Source organism: Priceomyces carsonii (assembly GCF_900007245.1).
Source record: "Priceomyces carsonii strain CBS4050 genome assembly, scaffold: Debaryomyces_carsonii_scaffold_1, whole genome shotgun sequence".
NCBI lineage: Eukaryota > Fungi > Ascomycota > Pichiomycetes > Serinales > Debaryomycetaceae > Priceomyces > Priceomyces carsonii.
In genome coordinates, this window is record NW_026946674.1 from 253,350 (window position 1) to 268,950 (window position 15,601).

The following is a 15,601-nucleotide window of genomic DNA, read 5'->3' on the forward strand; positions in this document are numbered from 1 at the left end:
TATTTGAATGAGGCTAAGAGATATTAGGTGGCATACAAAGCAAAATGGGATTAGCAGACAAGATTCAAAGCAAAATTAGTAAAAAGGATGTCGACGATGTTGACAAACAAGGTGGTAAAGTCATAGGTAAAGATAATCTTACTGGAGAGGTCCAAAAGCAGTATAAAGAGGGCAATTTAAACAAGGAAGAAGCTTCCAAGTATGCGAATGACTTAGATAAAAAGGCAGGAAATGCAATTGGCAAAGAGAACATATCTGGTATCGAAGGTGGAATTGGTACCAAATTTGGTTCTAAAGGTGATTCTAAGACTGGAGCTTCTTCCACTGGTAAAAATTCCGACGCAGGTAACGTGTCTGGAAGTGGTCTAGGATCCGGTGCTGCAGTAGGTGCTGCAGGTGCTGGCGGTGCTGCTTATGGTTCCTCAAAATCAGGGGGAACGACTTCTGATCCTTACAGTAAGGATTCTTCAAGGTCGAATGCTACGTCTGATCCATATGGCAAAAGCTCAACAACTGGTTCCAAGGGTGATTCTTACACATCGAATGCAGGAAGTGGTGCCCATGGGTCTTCAGGTTACTCAGGGTTCGACACCTCTGGGAGCGGCGTAAAGTCTCATTCGGGAGTTGGAACATCAGGAAAAGGCAACTATGGTTCTAATTCAGGAAGTGGTCAACATTCGTCTACCAATGACTATGCGATATCTGAGGATCAATCTAGAGCCGCTGTAGTCGATTCTTCTGCGCCTTCTGGTGCAGCTGGATATGTGTCGTCAAGAAATGACGTTCCTCACAAAACCGCTAGAGATAGTCAACATTCCAATGCAGGTAACGCAGCATATGGTTCAGGCGCTAACTACCTGTATGGGAAGCTGTCTACATCCAAGGATGACACGAGCTCCAACAGTGGCTTCAGTACTGGAAATGATAAGTTAGACTCAAGAATTAGCTCTTTGGACCCGTCGGTTCAGAAGCAAGCCAAGGAAGCCTTCCACAAAGGCTACAAGGATGCCCAGGATGCATTCAGGACCTAATTGTGATTTAATGAAATGATCATGTTTATGTAACGATATGTAATTAAAATAAATCCTATATTTGATTTCAATTTTTTGAAGTACTACTATATATGTAAAGGTATAGGAAGCAAAAAAGTGCGAACATCAAATGGTTCAACTAGAGCAGCTGCACTGAAGCATCGAGTGATACTCATCGACATCACCTTGAACTAACCATCTCTCTTCAAGCTCCTTCAAATCATCACCCCATTTTGATTTATCGTACGGATAAAGACTCATCCTCTCGAGTTTCTTTAAATAACTCAAATCTTCTCCATTACTGTCATTGGTGTATTGTATGACTTCATCTAAGATCCAGTTGCGAGGTAAAAACAATGGATTACGGTTTGAACTGATACTAGCTCTCGACACTGCCAGATCGGAATCCTTGAGTAAATTTCTATACAAATCTAACCAGGCGGCGGTATCTTCGATTAGCTCTTCTTTCAGATATCTAGCCTCGTCGTCCTTATATATTTTTGATACAAAAGACGTGGCTAGACTTTCTGAAGTATTCTGTTCATTCTCAATGTTTAGCGACTGAATTTGGAGGAAAAATTTGTTGAAGTCACATTGAAGCTTCTTTAAAACACCTAACATGGGTTCAATAAATTCTTCGTAATGTCTTTCTGGATTCCGCATATCAATTGAATCGTTTGAAATACCCAATCGCTTGAAAAAAGTACCTACATATTTTAAAGTGAAAGCGTATTGAAAGATTTGACCACCTCCTTCAATTATTTTAGTAGCCCGTTTTATAATCTTATCCTGCAACTCAGGCGACAGTGAGAGATTATCAAATTCCTCAGTATTCAAAACTTTGGGACCTGCCCCTATCAATTCAGCCACATTCTCACCCATTCGAGTTAAATTCCACCAAATAGCAGTAGGAGTATTACGGTACCCATATCGCAATTCGTGATCTTCTGAATTTGGAGTATAGTTTGGATCATATTTATCCATAATAGAAAAAGGGCCAAAGTCCATAGACAAACCAAGAACAGAAGTATTATCGGTATTCAATACACCATTGAGGAACCCATAGCATTGCCACATTGCAGTTGTTTCCGCATTCCTTATTATTATCTCGAAATACATCTTGTCATAATCACTTAGTTCACCGATAACGTCTTTGGATTCATTATAGAAATCTGATTTTATCTTCATCAAATCTTCGTAGTATTTAAATTTTGAATCTCCATAAGTGAAAAGGTTATTTATAACATAGTCGGATAAATCTTTTATACCCTTCCTATCTCCTCTCCATCTGTAAAGATCGAACGATCCTAATCGTACCCACAGTTCAGCAAATCTTGAAACAATAGCACATTTTTCAGCACCTTCCCTTTGAGCATATGTCTTTGGAAGATATGTTAAAGAAAGAGCCCTCGTTGATGGAATACCAATAGAGTTTAAGTGCTCCGAGATTATATACTCTCTAATCGAGGATCTTAAAACGGCTTTTCCATCAGCAAATCTAGAATATGGTGTCTTTCCTGAACCTTTCAATTGTAGCTCATATATTTTCCTATTCATTTTATTGTCGCTAACTTTAGGTACCTCAAACAAGTTCACAACTCTCCCATCACCCAACTGACCTGCAAACTGGCCGAATTGCCACCCAGCATATGCCTGAGAGTATGGAAATGGGTATCCCATTTCTCGAAATTTTTCTTTATTTTCCAAATAAAATTGGCCACTGACAATTTTTTGATAATCTTCATTATTCACTTCCGAAGCAGAAAGTCCCAAGTCTCTCAATGCAACCTCACTAGAGCTTAAATACACGTATTCTTGCCTGGGCTCTGGTAAAGTCCAGGAAAAGCTTCCCAGAGACAATATCCTGGGAGTATTTGCAATATTATCTTTATTCTCTAGTGCAGCAGACTCAGTTGGAATTTTTGCATCAGGAGATAGAAAATCTGTGAAAGAAGAACTCTTTGGGAGCTTAGATAGCTGCGTAGACATATATCGCTTGATGTATCTTGCTGATTCCAGTACTATAATCTTATGACCAATCATGAAGCTGACTATTTTTCACTTACAATATAATGTTATAAGTTTCAATAGTTTGTCATATATAAACTCAATTATTTATATTCCTGGAAGATAGATGTTTGCTTCATCTGGGGTTAAGTAATCTGATGGTTAGTTTCACTGAGGTGCGTTACACTAAGTTTTATTATTAGTAGTGCAAGCACAGCAACCTGCAACTTTGTATCTTGTATTACTTAAGCAAATATTCAAATCACTCTTGAATCTCTCGATACCTGCAAAAGTCCATCGAAATTGAATAAGTTTAATAAGTTGAATAATATGATTAAATTTTGTATAACGCTAGAGAAATTTTAATAACATTGAAGCACTTGCAATAAAGCAGACTTAAACACGTTCTCTTTAGTCTTGGAACAAGCTGAATGTTCTCAACATTCGATGTGATATTCTGATTTTCACGGAGTGAACGTTCTCTTAAGCAATTAGCTGATCTGTCATTTTTGAAGTGTTTGCAGTAGTATAGGATAAAGCCGTTTGATAGCTCCCTCTTTTTAAGACAGCGCTGTAGTAGTTCATTTTAAAACGCCATACAGGGAAAATATTTTAGCGCGCACTGCATTAAGTTGGCGTGTTTATCAAGCGAATAAGAACTATTTGAGGGCTTTGTTGATCCCATCAATGGTTACTGAGTTCAAAGCAACCAGGCACGTCACTCGACATGTTTAATATAAAAGTATTTTTTCGCCGCAAGATACATGTGTTGGTGATCACTCTTATTATCGTTGCATTTATTCATCTCACATCACAGAAGACAGACAATTTATCTTCATCTTCCACCACAAACCAAAAGCATAGCGAAGAAAATGTTATACAGGGAGCCAGACCAGCGCATGATCCTCCCGAGCTAGAGGTTCTTGAGCCACAGTCTCCAGAGGATCTCAATAGTAACACCGGACTTGATCGTTCCACATACCTTTCTATCAAGGACTACTCATTTTTCTTCAAAAATCTTGATAAGTATGCCCTCAAGTCTCCATCCATCAAAGATGTTTATAAAACAAATAAGGCAGCTGAGAAGTTCTCCAATGACGATTCATTCCTCTTTTCAAAAGAATATCTAGAAAATGTTCTCGATATTCCAGACTCCACCTTCAGAGAACTCAAAGATTCTCATAAAAGATACGTCAATGAAGAAATTACAAGAGCAACCAAGCATTTGAGTACCTTTGGTAATGTTTTGACTACTGATATTGAATGGAAGGAGTATGCGGGATCTTCTGGTTACGTTATAGTTGGTGGTGGGCAATATTCGTGGTTGGCGTATTTGGTAATTAGGCAGATTAGAGCAACTGGAGCAAACCTCCCGATAGAGTTATTCATAGCTAATGAGAATGAATATGAAAAAGACTTTTGTGAAATTCTTTTGCCTAAATATAATGCCCGCTGTAATCTTTTCAACACTGAGTTATCTTCTGAGTTAAAGAAAAAATTTGGTATGGGAGGATTTCAGTATAAGATGCTAGCGATTTTAAGCTCAAAGTTTGAAAACGTGATATATTTGGACTCTGATAATTTTCCGACTAAAGATGTCGATTATATTGTAGATTCTGAGCTATATAAGGAGAAGGGTTTGATAATATGGCCAGATGCATGGGCTAGAACTACTAATCCAAAATATTATGATATAGCTGGAATCGAAGTCAAGGAGAAGAAGATTAGATTCTCCAACTATGATAAGAAGAGAGCAGAAAAAGAAGGTAAGTCAGATTCATTAGATCTTAGTGATTATTCATTTCAGAACTCTGCGTATCATGATTTTGAAGGTACATTACCCAACCCATCTTCAGAAGCTGGTATGTTGATCATAAATAAAACTTCACACTTGAAAACTTTACTTTTGAGTTTGTACTACAATGTCTTCGGCCCTAATTTTTACTATCCTTTGTTGACTCAAGGTTCTGCTGGAGAGGGAGACAAGGAAACATTTATTGCTGCTGCCCACGTCATGAAGGAGCCCTACTTTCAAATACTAAAACAATTTAAATGGACAGGATACTTCTCTGAAGAAAACAACGAATTTAGATCTAAGGCATTAGGGCATTATGACCCTATACAGTCATTAGATCAGTCTAACAAAGACTCATCTATAGTGTTCATGCACTTGTCTTATCCAAAATATTATCCGAATTGGTTGGCAGATAATCACGATCTTATTTACGAAGGTCTGGGAAACCACATACGTATGTATGCTGATATATATGACAACGTTGGTTACGATTTCGACTTGCGTGTTTTACAATTCTTCACACAGGGCATTTGCCCCAATTATTACGATGAAGAAGGAGATGCAATTGACGGCCAAAATGACGTTACTAGAAAAACAGATTACATGGGAAATTTTCTCAGCTACGTCAGGAATGACGAACTGACTGAGGCCGATCGTTGTCTGAAGATATTTATTCCGCATTTGAGGTGGCTTAAGGAAACCTCTAAATACCCTCGCTTAAATTAAAGAAAAATCGGTCCGCATTTCCGCATTTCCGATTATTTTGATTTTTGATTTTCCATATGTTATCTTGTATTAAATTTACTAATTTGTGTGTCAGCATGCACTGCAATCATGTTTTATATTAAATAGCAAGAATATCACATTTAAACTCCAAAAATATACCACTAAATTATTCAGACCCTTTTGATAATGAGTGATAGCAGCTTGAGGCGATCAAGTGGCGAAGGAAATTATGAGGGGGAAGTGGAAAGGTCTGAGCATAGTGATACTGCGAGTTTTCATTCGAGTTTAAACACAAAGACCACACTGCACATACCGCCCATCCCCCCTCCAGAAGACATAACATTGCAAAGAGAAGTATTATTCGTGGCCTGTGTTTGTCTCTCTCAGTTACTCACTCAGGCGGGGGTTGCTCAAACTATGAACCCAGGAGTTGCTATTGGAAAGCAGTTTGGTGTCGAGAACAACGAAGGTGAAGTATCATGGTTTTCAGCAGCATTTTCGTTTACTGTTGGTACATTCATTCTCGTATCTGGTAGATTTGGTGACATGTATGGCTACAAATTAATGTATATAATTGGCTTTTTATGGTATGGTTTACTTACTATAATCACAGGGTTTACTGCTTTTTCAAGTTCTTCGATTCCTTTTAACGTGATGAGAGCGCTACAGGGTATCGGACCCGCAATTCTTATGCCCAATTCACAAGCCTTAATTGGCCACTATTATCCTGATGGAAAGAAAAAAAGCATATGCATGTGTTTATTTGGAGCAGTCGCTCCTGGAGGATGTATATTAGGTGCGATATTCAGTGGCTTATTTACTCAGTTAGTTTGGTGGCCGTGGGCTTATTGGGTTGCTGGTATTATTTATATGGTAATAGCTCTCATTGGCTATTCTGCAATACCCAAGAATATATTAAACTCTAAAACCAGTGGCCATGATTTTTTGGGGACCATTTTTGGAATATCTGGCCTTGCATTGTTCAATTTTGCATGGAACCAGGGCCCTAATGTTGGATGGGATAAACCGTACGTGTATATCTTGCTAATAATTGGCATTTTAATATTGGTTGCATTTGTCTTTATAGAGCGCAGGGCCAAGTATCCACTCGTACCACCTAAGGTAATGCAAGGTGACACGGGCTTTATACTAGGTTGTATAGCCGCAGGATGGTCAAGTTTTGGCATATGGTTGTATTATACTTTTAGGTGGTCTCAATTGATAGATGGAGATAATTACATTTTATCAGGTGTAAAGCTATTACCATGTTTGGTTTTTGGGTTTGTTGCTGCATTTCTGGCTGCATTTCTCTTGAGCAGAATACCTCTGTCACTGGTGATGTTTATTGCGATGTGCTTTTTTTTGGCTGGTCTTGTGATTATGGGAACCAGACCAGTGGGGCAGATATACTGGGCTCAAAAATTTGTAAGTTTAGTCATCACTCCTTTCGGAATGGATTGTTCGTTTCCTACAGCCTGTATTTTAATAAGTATGGCTGTTCCAAAATCTCAACAAGGCATAGCAGGATCATTGGTCTCAACTTTTGTTAATTATTCCATCCTGATAGGTTTAGGAATAGCAGGAACCGTGGAATACTATAGGACGAAAGGGAAACATTCGAATTTTGATACTGAAGTTTTGGGTATGAGGAATGCATTTTACATGGGAATGGGCCTAGCTGGGAGTGGAGTGTTACTTTCCAGTTTATTCATGTTTAAGCAATTGAATAAGCAGAGAAAAAATAACTTAAGAGCTCAAGAAACAGATAATAGAGAGGAGAAAGCTTAGTATATCCGTTACAAACGGTATACTAATTATGTATGATTAGATTAGATTAGATGTATATATGCAGTTTCTTAATTTGAAGTGCGAAGCTCTTGATAAGTTTGTAAGCATACTGGAAATATTATATCTTTGTTAAAATTAAACTAAACATAGAAAAAGATGAGTTCTGCAGTGCTCAAGAGTCCGCTTTCAAAGTCTTTAAAGATAGCTCTAATACAGTTAAAAGCTGGTGGAGATAAAGCGGCCAATTTGGATAAAGTCAAAAGCTTTATCGACAGGGCCATAGCTACGTCAACCATTGGAAAACTTGACTTGGTGATGTTGCCCGAATGCTTCAATTCACCTTATGCAGTCGACCAATTTCGTAATTATGCTGAATCTATCCCTGACGGTGAAACAACGAAGCTCTTGTCTTCGTTGGCTCATAAATACGGAATATTTATTGTGGGTGGATCGATTCCTGAAATTGACTCTAAAGAAGACAGCAATGTCTACAACACATCTCTTACATTTTCACCGGAGGGCCAGATTATCGCCAAACACCGCAAGGTCCACTTGTTTGACATTGATATTCCAGATGGTATCACATTTAAAGAATCAACTACGTTGAGCGCGGGTGATAAGGCGACAGTGTTTAAGTTGGGCGACTTTGGAAATGTGGGTTTAGGCATCTGCTACGATATCAGATTTCCAGAGCTAGCAATGATTGCTGCTCGCAATCCTTACAATTCTTTTGCCATGTTTTATCCAGGTGCGTTCAATACCACAACTGGGCCGTTACATTGGCATTTGTTAGCCAGAGCTAGGGCCGTTGATAATGAAATATTTACTGTATTGTGCAGTCCTGCAAGAGATGTTGAGGGAGGTGGATACCAAGCTTATGGTCACTCTTTGGTAGCAGATCCATATGGTAAAATCATAGCCGAGGCAGGAGAAGGTGAAACTATTTTATTTGCAGAATTAGACAAAGATTTGCTCCCAAAAGCTAGGGAGGGAATTCCTGTTAATTACCAAAGAAGATTTAGCGTATATAAGGACTTTGTTGGAGACGGCGATGTCAAGGTGTCTTCTTTATGATCTCTACGTCTATATATCTTCTTTCCTTTCTATAAATTCTATAAGAACATCGGCAAATTCATTTGGCTTTTCACTGATCACCCAATGACCAGATTCAATATCCTTAACTTCAAAATTAGGAAAAAATGCTCCAATGTCTTGTAAATATTCATCAGGAACATATTCGGAATTCGTGCCTCTGATGAACAAAGCCGATCCATTACTCCACTTACAGTAGTTCGGATCAAATGGCCAGCTGGCAATTTTTCCTTTGGTAATTGCGTCACCAATAATACTCAAAGGTATCCTTGAAATTATAGGATCATCCTTTTTTCCTCGGACAAGATTCGTTAGCAAAAATTGACGAACTTGCTCGGAGTTTTCAACTTTTGCTAATTGGGCATCAACATCTTTAATGTTACTGTAATGGTATTTCTCCAATGAAAGCCTAAGTTGATTGACATATTTTGAAAAAGGAGATGTAGATCCTGAATGAGAACTAACAGGAGCGTTGTCCACCAGAACGATAATACTTGGAAGATCTGGACGACGCAAAGCGACAGCCATTGCTGTCTTTGCACCCATAGAATGTCCAACAAGAATAGGCTTGTGGAGCTTTTGCTCATGGATAAATCTTTCGACGTCAGCTGCTAAAGATGGGTAGTCTAGTCTGGCAATATGAGGAGAGTCTCCGAAGTCTCGTAAGTCTAAGCAGTATATATCTCTACCTAATCTAGAGGCTAATTGTTTTGAAATAGTTCTGGTGTTGGCCTTTGAACCAAATAATCCATGTAACATTATTAAAGGGGAAAGTCTATCCTCTGCACCACCCTTTGGTGAGTGTTTATCATAAGCTAACTCAACTGTTGGAATGGAACCATCTGTAGACAACGCATCTCCTAGATATGATGAATTACTTGCAATAGAATAATGTTTGAATATCGTCAAATACAGTTGCCTCGTATTTCGTATAGTTTGACTAGCTCTCAATGTACTTTTCAACATTTTAAGTATTAAAATCTATTATCGATGTAACAAATGTAACACACACTTTGAGTTTCATAATAAGACACAAAAACAGTCGCAGTACTATAATATTGCCCAACCCAAGCAAAAAAAGAGCCCTAGTAGTTTGTAAATATATATTTTTATTTTATAAATTGGATTTAACACACATCAGAGAAGGAAATTTACTCAATTTTACTTAGCATAAAGTAACATAACTGTACATAACTTAAGGTCACTTCTATCCTGTAGATCTCTTTGATTTAACTTAATAATTTAACGTAATTCGAAGGACAAATTCCAACTTGGCCATTTGATTTTCTTGCTTGCCACCACTTACCGTCAATATCGTCAACATCTAGTATTTCGTCTTTGACGAAAGATATTTCATTTATATCATCAGGATTAGCATCATACGAATATAGAGCTTGAGCCTTATACCTGAAAGTTATGTTATTGTTGGAGCCTTCATCATTGTATACAGTTTGCCTTTTATTGCTTGTCAAATCTCTGCTTTGACGAACATCAGACGAGGAAAAATTTTCCAAACCATTTAATTGCGAAGATGACATATATGGTGCTGTTGTTGACTTATTGTTTGTAGTCAACTGTGATTGTCTAAGATTATTATCTTGAAAATGAGCACTGGTGTTTGAATTTCCTAAGTTTTCCTGAGAGGAAAACTTCTTATAGTCAACCTCCTCTACTTCTTCCAACTTATGATTATCATTTGACGCCAAGTGGCCATGGTTGTGAGTATGACTCCTTAAGGAGAATGAATCGACAAATTGATTTGTTGGAGACTCTGGATGCCCACCAAAGTAAACTATCCAAATGACATTTAAAATTGAGGACAAAATGCATCCTGCAGCACAACACTGTGAGCCCGAGCTGGATCTATAGATTTGATTATTCGTTGCATTTGTAGTGTAGACGAATGCTACTGATAATAAGCCCACCAATGTAAATTTGTATAGCTCAAGGGTATTGAATAGGTACAACAACAAAACAACCAAAACTATTATAATTTGATACACAAGAGCCCACCATGTGAAATGAGACACAACATCAGGTGCAGACCCCGCTCCCGCTATACCAATAATCCATGACATTATGCCAAAGGATACTGTTGCAATAGCGAATGGATCGCCATAAAAGTTAGATAATTTAAATGACATCTCTCGTAGCTTAATAACTTAAAGTCAAATCTTTTTCACTGAAAGCCTCTGAAGAGGTTCGTTTCTACCCTCAAAAATATAAAATTGATAGCAAATAGAAAGCTTCTTATAGTTTCGGATCCTTCTGCAACAAAAACTTCGCAGCTATGGATCCTGATTTAATCAAACACCTTCTCAAGTGCTTTTACTGTTTCGAAATAAAAGATAAATGAAGCGAATGTGCTGAGTTGCAACTCTCAGTAGTTTAGCCTATTCTTCCGTGAAGTTTAAAATTAAAATATATAGAAGCTAATATTTACCTCTAAAATTTTGAAAACATTAAAATCAACCGATTCATGCGCTTTCAGTCTATATATTGATCAATGACGAAGACAAAGGGGAAAAAGTACCACAAAATAGAAACACCTCAAAAAGTGGCGATTCGTGTTCATACGCGCGAAAGAGAAAAAATTGCGAGTCTAGAAATGTCAGAGACTCAGATCACCTAAAGACAAAGATCTCAGAGCACGTGCTACAAAACGTGATATACAAGTGTCAACTTTGCTGACCAGCTGGGGTTGCGAATCTCTTCAAATTGGGGCACATACGTAAAAAAACGGGTGTCACAATGCAGCGGCTCCGTATAAATTCTTTTCTGATGATGGGAGTGGTCAGCTTTCTGTGTGAATGACTTTGCAACTCTCCCTTTTTATGTGGTCTCGAAGCCGTGTAGATATACTTGAGTCAATTTCATTTCCTTATCAAATTGTGTTTCGTTAGTAGCAACGGATAAAAGCGGCTAGACGTATTAGTCAGCTGTAATACTTATAAGTAGGAACATAAAATTAACTTGCTACTGTCTTTCTTCTATACCTTCACTTGCTTTCCTAAAGTATAAATAAAAGATAAATTGAACACCCACCAAATTCTTAACCGACATTAAATATAATGCTTGTTGCACGGACTTACACTGCGGCTTGTCTGATTCCTGCTGCAGCAGTAGCAGCTAAGTACACTTTGAGATTTAAATCAAGTGCCATAAAGACACATGCACCTCAACCGGCACCTGAAACACACCGCCATAATCCGCTTTCTATATCGACTAGGATTTTAGAGAACGATGAATCCGCTAAGCATGATGATAGACAGTTTATCACACATCCTATGTTTCCACATCCATGGTTCGCAGATAAAGACTGCGAAAAAATTCATTTTGAACATAGAGTGCCTGAAACTAGGGGTGATAAGATTGCTTATGGGGGTACAACACTAGCTCGGGCTGCCTTTGATTTTGTCACTGGTTACAAAAAGCCTCGAAATGAGAAGGAGGAAATAGAGGGCTTTAAAGGAACTCGATACGAGATGACTGAGTCGAAATGGTTGACGAGATGTATTTTTTTAGAAAGCATTGCAGGAGTGCCTGGAATGGTTGCAGCTTTCATTAGACACTTACACTCTCTACGTCTTTTGCGAAGAGACAAAGCGTGGATCGAAACACTTTTGGATGAAGCATATAATGAACGAATGCATTTATTGACTTTCATAAAGTTGGGCGATCCCTCGTGGTTCACTCGTCTTGTCATCTATTTTGGACAAGGCATTTTTTGCAACGTATTTTTCTTGTGTTACTTAATTAACCCAAGATATTGCCATAGATTTGTTGGCTACTTAGAGGAAGAAGCTGTGAGTACATATTCACATTTGATAAAAGAATTGGATCTTGGAAAGAATCCCAAATTCAAAGAAGTGGAAATTCCTACAATTGCTGTTCAGTACTGGCCAGAGCTTAAGGATAATTCTAGTTTCAGAGACTTGATTTTAAGAATAAGAGCCGATGAAGCCAAACATAGAGAAGTAAATCATACTTTGGCCAATTTAAAGCAAAAAGGTGACAGAAATCCATTTGCATTGAAAATTAAAAATGTCAACGAGCCCCAGCCAGACAATGGAATCGAAAACACGAAAGGTAAAGGTTGGGATCGGGATGAGCTCATTTTATAATTTAGTTTTTGATTTTAATTAATTGCTATTTGCTATTTAAATAACGTAAAAAAATGTACATAGTTTATGAGTAAGTGATATTGTTAATGTTTGGCCCCAAAAAAGATAGTTGCACCTAGACATATAAACATAACGACTAAACCCCAAATGGCTAACATTAATCCACCATATTTAGAAAAAGTCTCAAGCCTGTTCAACGAACTGCTTCCATTCAAAGGCTTAATTAATAGGTAGCCGAACAATCCTGGGAGTATGAACGAAATTGAAGTCGATCCTGTCGATCCAACAAAGGCCAATACATGCTCTAAAGAAGTAACAGAAATTGCAACAATAAATGAAAGTACGTTTATGCATGTGGTTATGATGTAAAATTTTTTTGAGCTTAAAGGTACAATTATAGGATCATGACCCTCAGTGTCTGGTGCTCCCTCCATCGGAGTTGTTGAAACAAACGATTCATCATGTGGTAAATCCTCGGCACCGATAGACTCTGCATCAGAACTCAAAGATGTGTAACCGTTTAAAGTTCGTGATTTGCTAGTATTAACCCCATTCTTAAGAAAATGAATAACATGATTGATCGAACCTCTACATGGATGACATTGTAGTGGGTAGGATAAACTTACCATAATTACAATGCACAATCTCCCAATAAGCGACAGTGTAGAATCCTTAGAATACATGGAGATTATGTTACCATTTACAGTTGTTCCGAAGCTCAAATAACCAATTACACCAACAATTAAATATGAAACAAGAGCTGTACATATAGCACGACTGATAATTATATTTGCTTGTCTCGTTTGAGAGCCATCCTTATCACTAGATTGTAGTTCATTGATAATAGCAAACATATTTTGATGGCAGGTGTAAGCGAACACAAATATTGGAAAAGATGACAACGTTGACTTAATTGAAACTGGTCCGATCAAATCTATATGTTTATCTTGAGGCACATCATTAACGATATAGTGACCCACGACTAGTATTATTAAATAGGCAACTGAGAATAGTGCAATAACAGAAGTATATTTCAAAGAGTCTAGCTTTTTCAAATAGGACAACGGAATGATTAACAAAATCATGAATATTGATATCCAAAAGTTTCTTGCCATAAATACGCTTGATGGATCTACTTCTAGACTTTCCATAATCTTCGGCATAAGATCTCCAATAACAACTAAATAGCTGACGCCAACACCAAAACACTTTATTGAAATCGCTGAATCAAACACAATTGACAAGTTAGGATAAGTTAATTGTGCCAAGCTAAAATAAGATACAACTCCTCTTTGAGATGTATATTTAGCTACTTTATTTTGTAGATATAACCCGAATGAAGAAGTTAAGGCAGACCACACAATTAATAAACATCCAAAGAGCAAGCCGTTAGACTTCAACCCGTAGGGCATGGCTAGAATACCTGCACCTATAATTGTGTTCAATAAGTTTATAGTACCTGACCTGATTGTAGCCGTAACCATAATGTTTCATAAACTACACTGTTGCTTTGCTCTGACCCAAGTTCAGTTTCTGGTCTTATGTATTTTTTTTTTCTGCATATCATATCGAAACGTGATTTTTTATCAATTGATAACACCTACATTAAATAATGGTAACAAATTTCTAATAAAACACTTGAGCCTATACAAAAATTATCAAACTAATTCGACGGTTTAAATATTTGAGATAGAAGAATAGAAAAACATATTGATTTTATACCATAAACTTTATACTGTGAATACAATAACGGAAATCGAATCAACTAATTATTATAAGATAATCGATAACTAATAGGATACATTGCGTAAAAAGTTTACTATATCTTGACAAAAAAGGTGGTCGGAAGGAATCTGATGTAATCTGTCCCTTCCGAGAAGATCATTGGTGACGTAACAAGAGAAATTGATCTTGAGATCAAAAAATTAAATATCCCACGAAGAATGCCAATAATATCAATATAAAGGCATAAGGTAAAGACACCGCACTACCTACTTCCTCCGACTTTGGAGTACTTGATGTCGAAGAGGTGGCTCCGCCGGCCCGTTCGTTGGAATCCAATTTTTGTGATAAATTGTTAATCTTAGCTGTTGATGCGTCAAGTTCCTTTTGCAATTCAGAAGACCCATTGCTCTTATCTATTTGTGAGCCAGAAACTGCTCCAGCAGCCGTAGGAGGGATAACGTTAGAGGCACTTGAATCACCCACGTCATGCCCATTTGCTGAAGAATCATCTTCACCCGTAATAATATAATTCACCCTCAACTTTTTTGAATTCATCTGCAGCTTATACTTATTCTCCAATTCTGACCAAACTTCGCTCACCTTAGATGAATCTTCCAAATCAGGACACGGCAATGATACTAGTAAAAATTTATCCTTACACTTATAATCTTTCGGTAACTCCTGGGTAAATCCTTGCAAAATAATTGAAATCTTAACTTCTGAACCTGGTTTGACTATGCTAGCATTTGGTCTGACACAGTACAATTTAGGGGCGGTTGTCTTTACCTTGAATGCTAGTGGGGAGTCGGTTGTATTTGACAACGTCAAGTATTCTGTAGTGGGCTTTGTGAAGTCTCCTACGGTGCAAAATGTTAGTACAATTCTTAATTATAGCACAGTCTATAGTTTTTTCAAGAACAGTTGCCTACCAAGCATCCATCGTTTGAATGATAGCGTGGCTGATTTATCCCAATTTGTAAATACTTACCCTTGAATTCTAAAAGATTTGGTAAAACATCCATTGCGACTATAGTTCAAGCTTCTTTAATACAAAGTTTCGATTGATTGATTAAATTAACTCAATTAAAAATTAGTTATCTTTATAGAACTATGCTGATACTGACAACCAAGTGCTTAGTTAGCGCAGTATTTCAGTAAAGAATAAATTCCAACACTCAATTTGAGGTACAGACACGACCAACCCTTACTTTGAAGCATGAAATTAGCCTGTGTGAACGAACTACAAAGCGTGAGTTGTCTCCTGATTGAGATAGAGAATAACTAAAAAAAGCAGTGACTACTATTTCAGGCTC

General features: G+C 37.5%; 10 protein-coding genes across 10 annotated transcripts; 5 read left to right on the forward strand and 5 right to left on the reverse strand.

Annotated features, from left to right (window-relative positions):
- Positions 1-44: 44 nt before the first annotated feature.
- Positions 45-1,031, forward strand: ASR1 (Asr1p; the record flags this gene model as incomplete). The annotated part of the gene is made up of 1 exon (XM_062951155.1): positions 45-1,031. One exon carries the CDS (start codon positions 45-47, stop codon positions 1,029-1,031), a length of 987 nt encoding a protein of 328 aa, XP_062806989.1.
- Positions 1,032-1,166: 135 nt separating this feature from the next.
- Positions 1,167-3,074, reverse strand: PRCAT00000137001 (uncharacterized protein; the record flags this gene model as incomplete). The annotated part of the gene is made up of 1 exon (XM_062951166.1): positions 1,167-3,074. The coding sequence occupies one exon, from the start codon at positions 3,072-3,074 to the stop codon at positions 1,167-1,169; it is 1,908 nt and encodes a 635-aa protein (XP_062806990.1).
- Positions 3,075-3,765: 691 nt separating this feature from the next.
- Positions 3,766-5,559, forward strand: MNN2 (Mnn2p; the record flags this gene model as incomplete). Its single annotated transcript, XM_062951177.1, has 1 exon — positions 3,766-5,559. The coding sequence occupies one exon, from the start codon at positions 3,766-3,768 to the stop codon at positions 5,557-5,559; it is 1,794 nt and encodes a 597-aa protein (XP_062806991.1).
- Positions 5,560-5,745: 186 nt separating this feature from the next.
- On the forward strand, positions 5,746-7,347 carry PRCAT00000139001 (uncharacterized protein; the record flags this gene model as incomplete). Its single annotated transcript, XM_062951188.1, has 1 exon — positions 5,746-7,347. One exon carries the CDS (start codon positions 5,746-5,748, stop codon positions 7,345-7,347), a length of 1,602 nt encoding a protein of 533 aa, XP_062806992.1.
- A 156-nt stretch (positions 7,348-7,503) lies between these two features.
- On the forward strand, positions 7,504-8,421 carry NIT3 (putative hydrolase; the record flags this gene model as incomplete). Its single annotated transcript, XM_062951199.1, has 1 exon — positions 7,504-8,421. The coding sequence occupies one exon, from the start codon at positions 7,504-7,506 to the stop codon at positions 8,419-8,421; it is 918 nt and encodes a 305-aa protein (XP_062806993.1).
- Positions 8,422-8,430: 9 nt separating this feature from the next.
- PRCAT00000141001 (uncharacterized protein) lies at positions 8,431-9,405 on the reverse strand (the record flags this gene model as incomplete). Its single annotated transcript, XM_062951210.1, has 1 exon — positions 8,431-9,405. One exon carries the CDS (start codon positions 9,403-9,405, stop codon positions 8,431-8,433), a length of 975 nt encoding a protein of 324 aa, XP_062806994.1.
- A 263-nt stretch (positions 9,406-9,668) lies between these two features.
- Positions 9,669-10,583, reverse strand: SSU81 (osmosensor; the record flags this gene model as incomplete). The annotated part of the gene is made up of 1 exon (XM_062951221.1): positions 9,669-10,583. One exon carries the CDS (start codon positions 10,581-10,583, stop codon positions 9,669-9,671), a length of 915 nt encoding a protein of 304 aa, XP_062806995.1.
- A 927-nt stretch (positions 10,584-11,510) lies between these two features.
- On the forward strand, positions 11,511-12,563 carry AOX2 (Aox2p; the record flags this gene model as incomplete). Its single annotated transcript, XM_062951233.1, has 1 exon — positions 11,511-12,563. One exon carries the CDS (start codon positions 11,511-11,513, stop codon positions 12,561-12,563), a length of 1,053 nt encoding a protein of 350 aa, XP_062806996.1.
- Positions 12,564-12,646: 83 nt separating this feature from the next.
- On the reverse strand, positions 12,647-14,047 carry PRCAT00000144001 (aspartate/glutamate transporter; the record flags this gene model as incomplete). The annotated part of the gene is made up of 1 exon (XM_062951244.1): positions 12,647-14,047. The coding sequence occupies one exon, from the start codon at positions 14,045-14,047 to the stop codon at positions 12,647-12,649; it is 1,401 nt and encodes a 466-aa protein (XP_062806997.1).
- Positions 14,048-14,480: 433 nt separating this feature from the next.
- PRCAT00000145001 (phosphatidylinositol-binding protein) lies at positions 14,481-15,310 on the reverse strand (the record flags this gene model as incomplete). The annotated part of the gene is made up of 2 exons (XM_062951255.1): positions 14,481-15,145; positions 15,277-15,310. The coding sequence occupies 2 exons, from the start codon at positions 15,308-15,310 to the stop codon at positions 14,481-14,483; spliced, it is 699 nt and encodes a 232-aa protein (XP_062806998.1).
- Between the last annotated feature and the right edge of the window lie 291 nt (positions 15,311-15,601).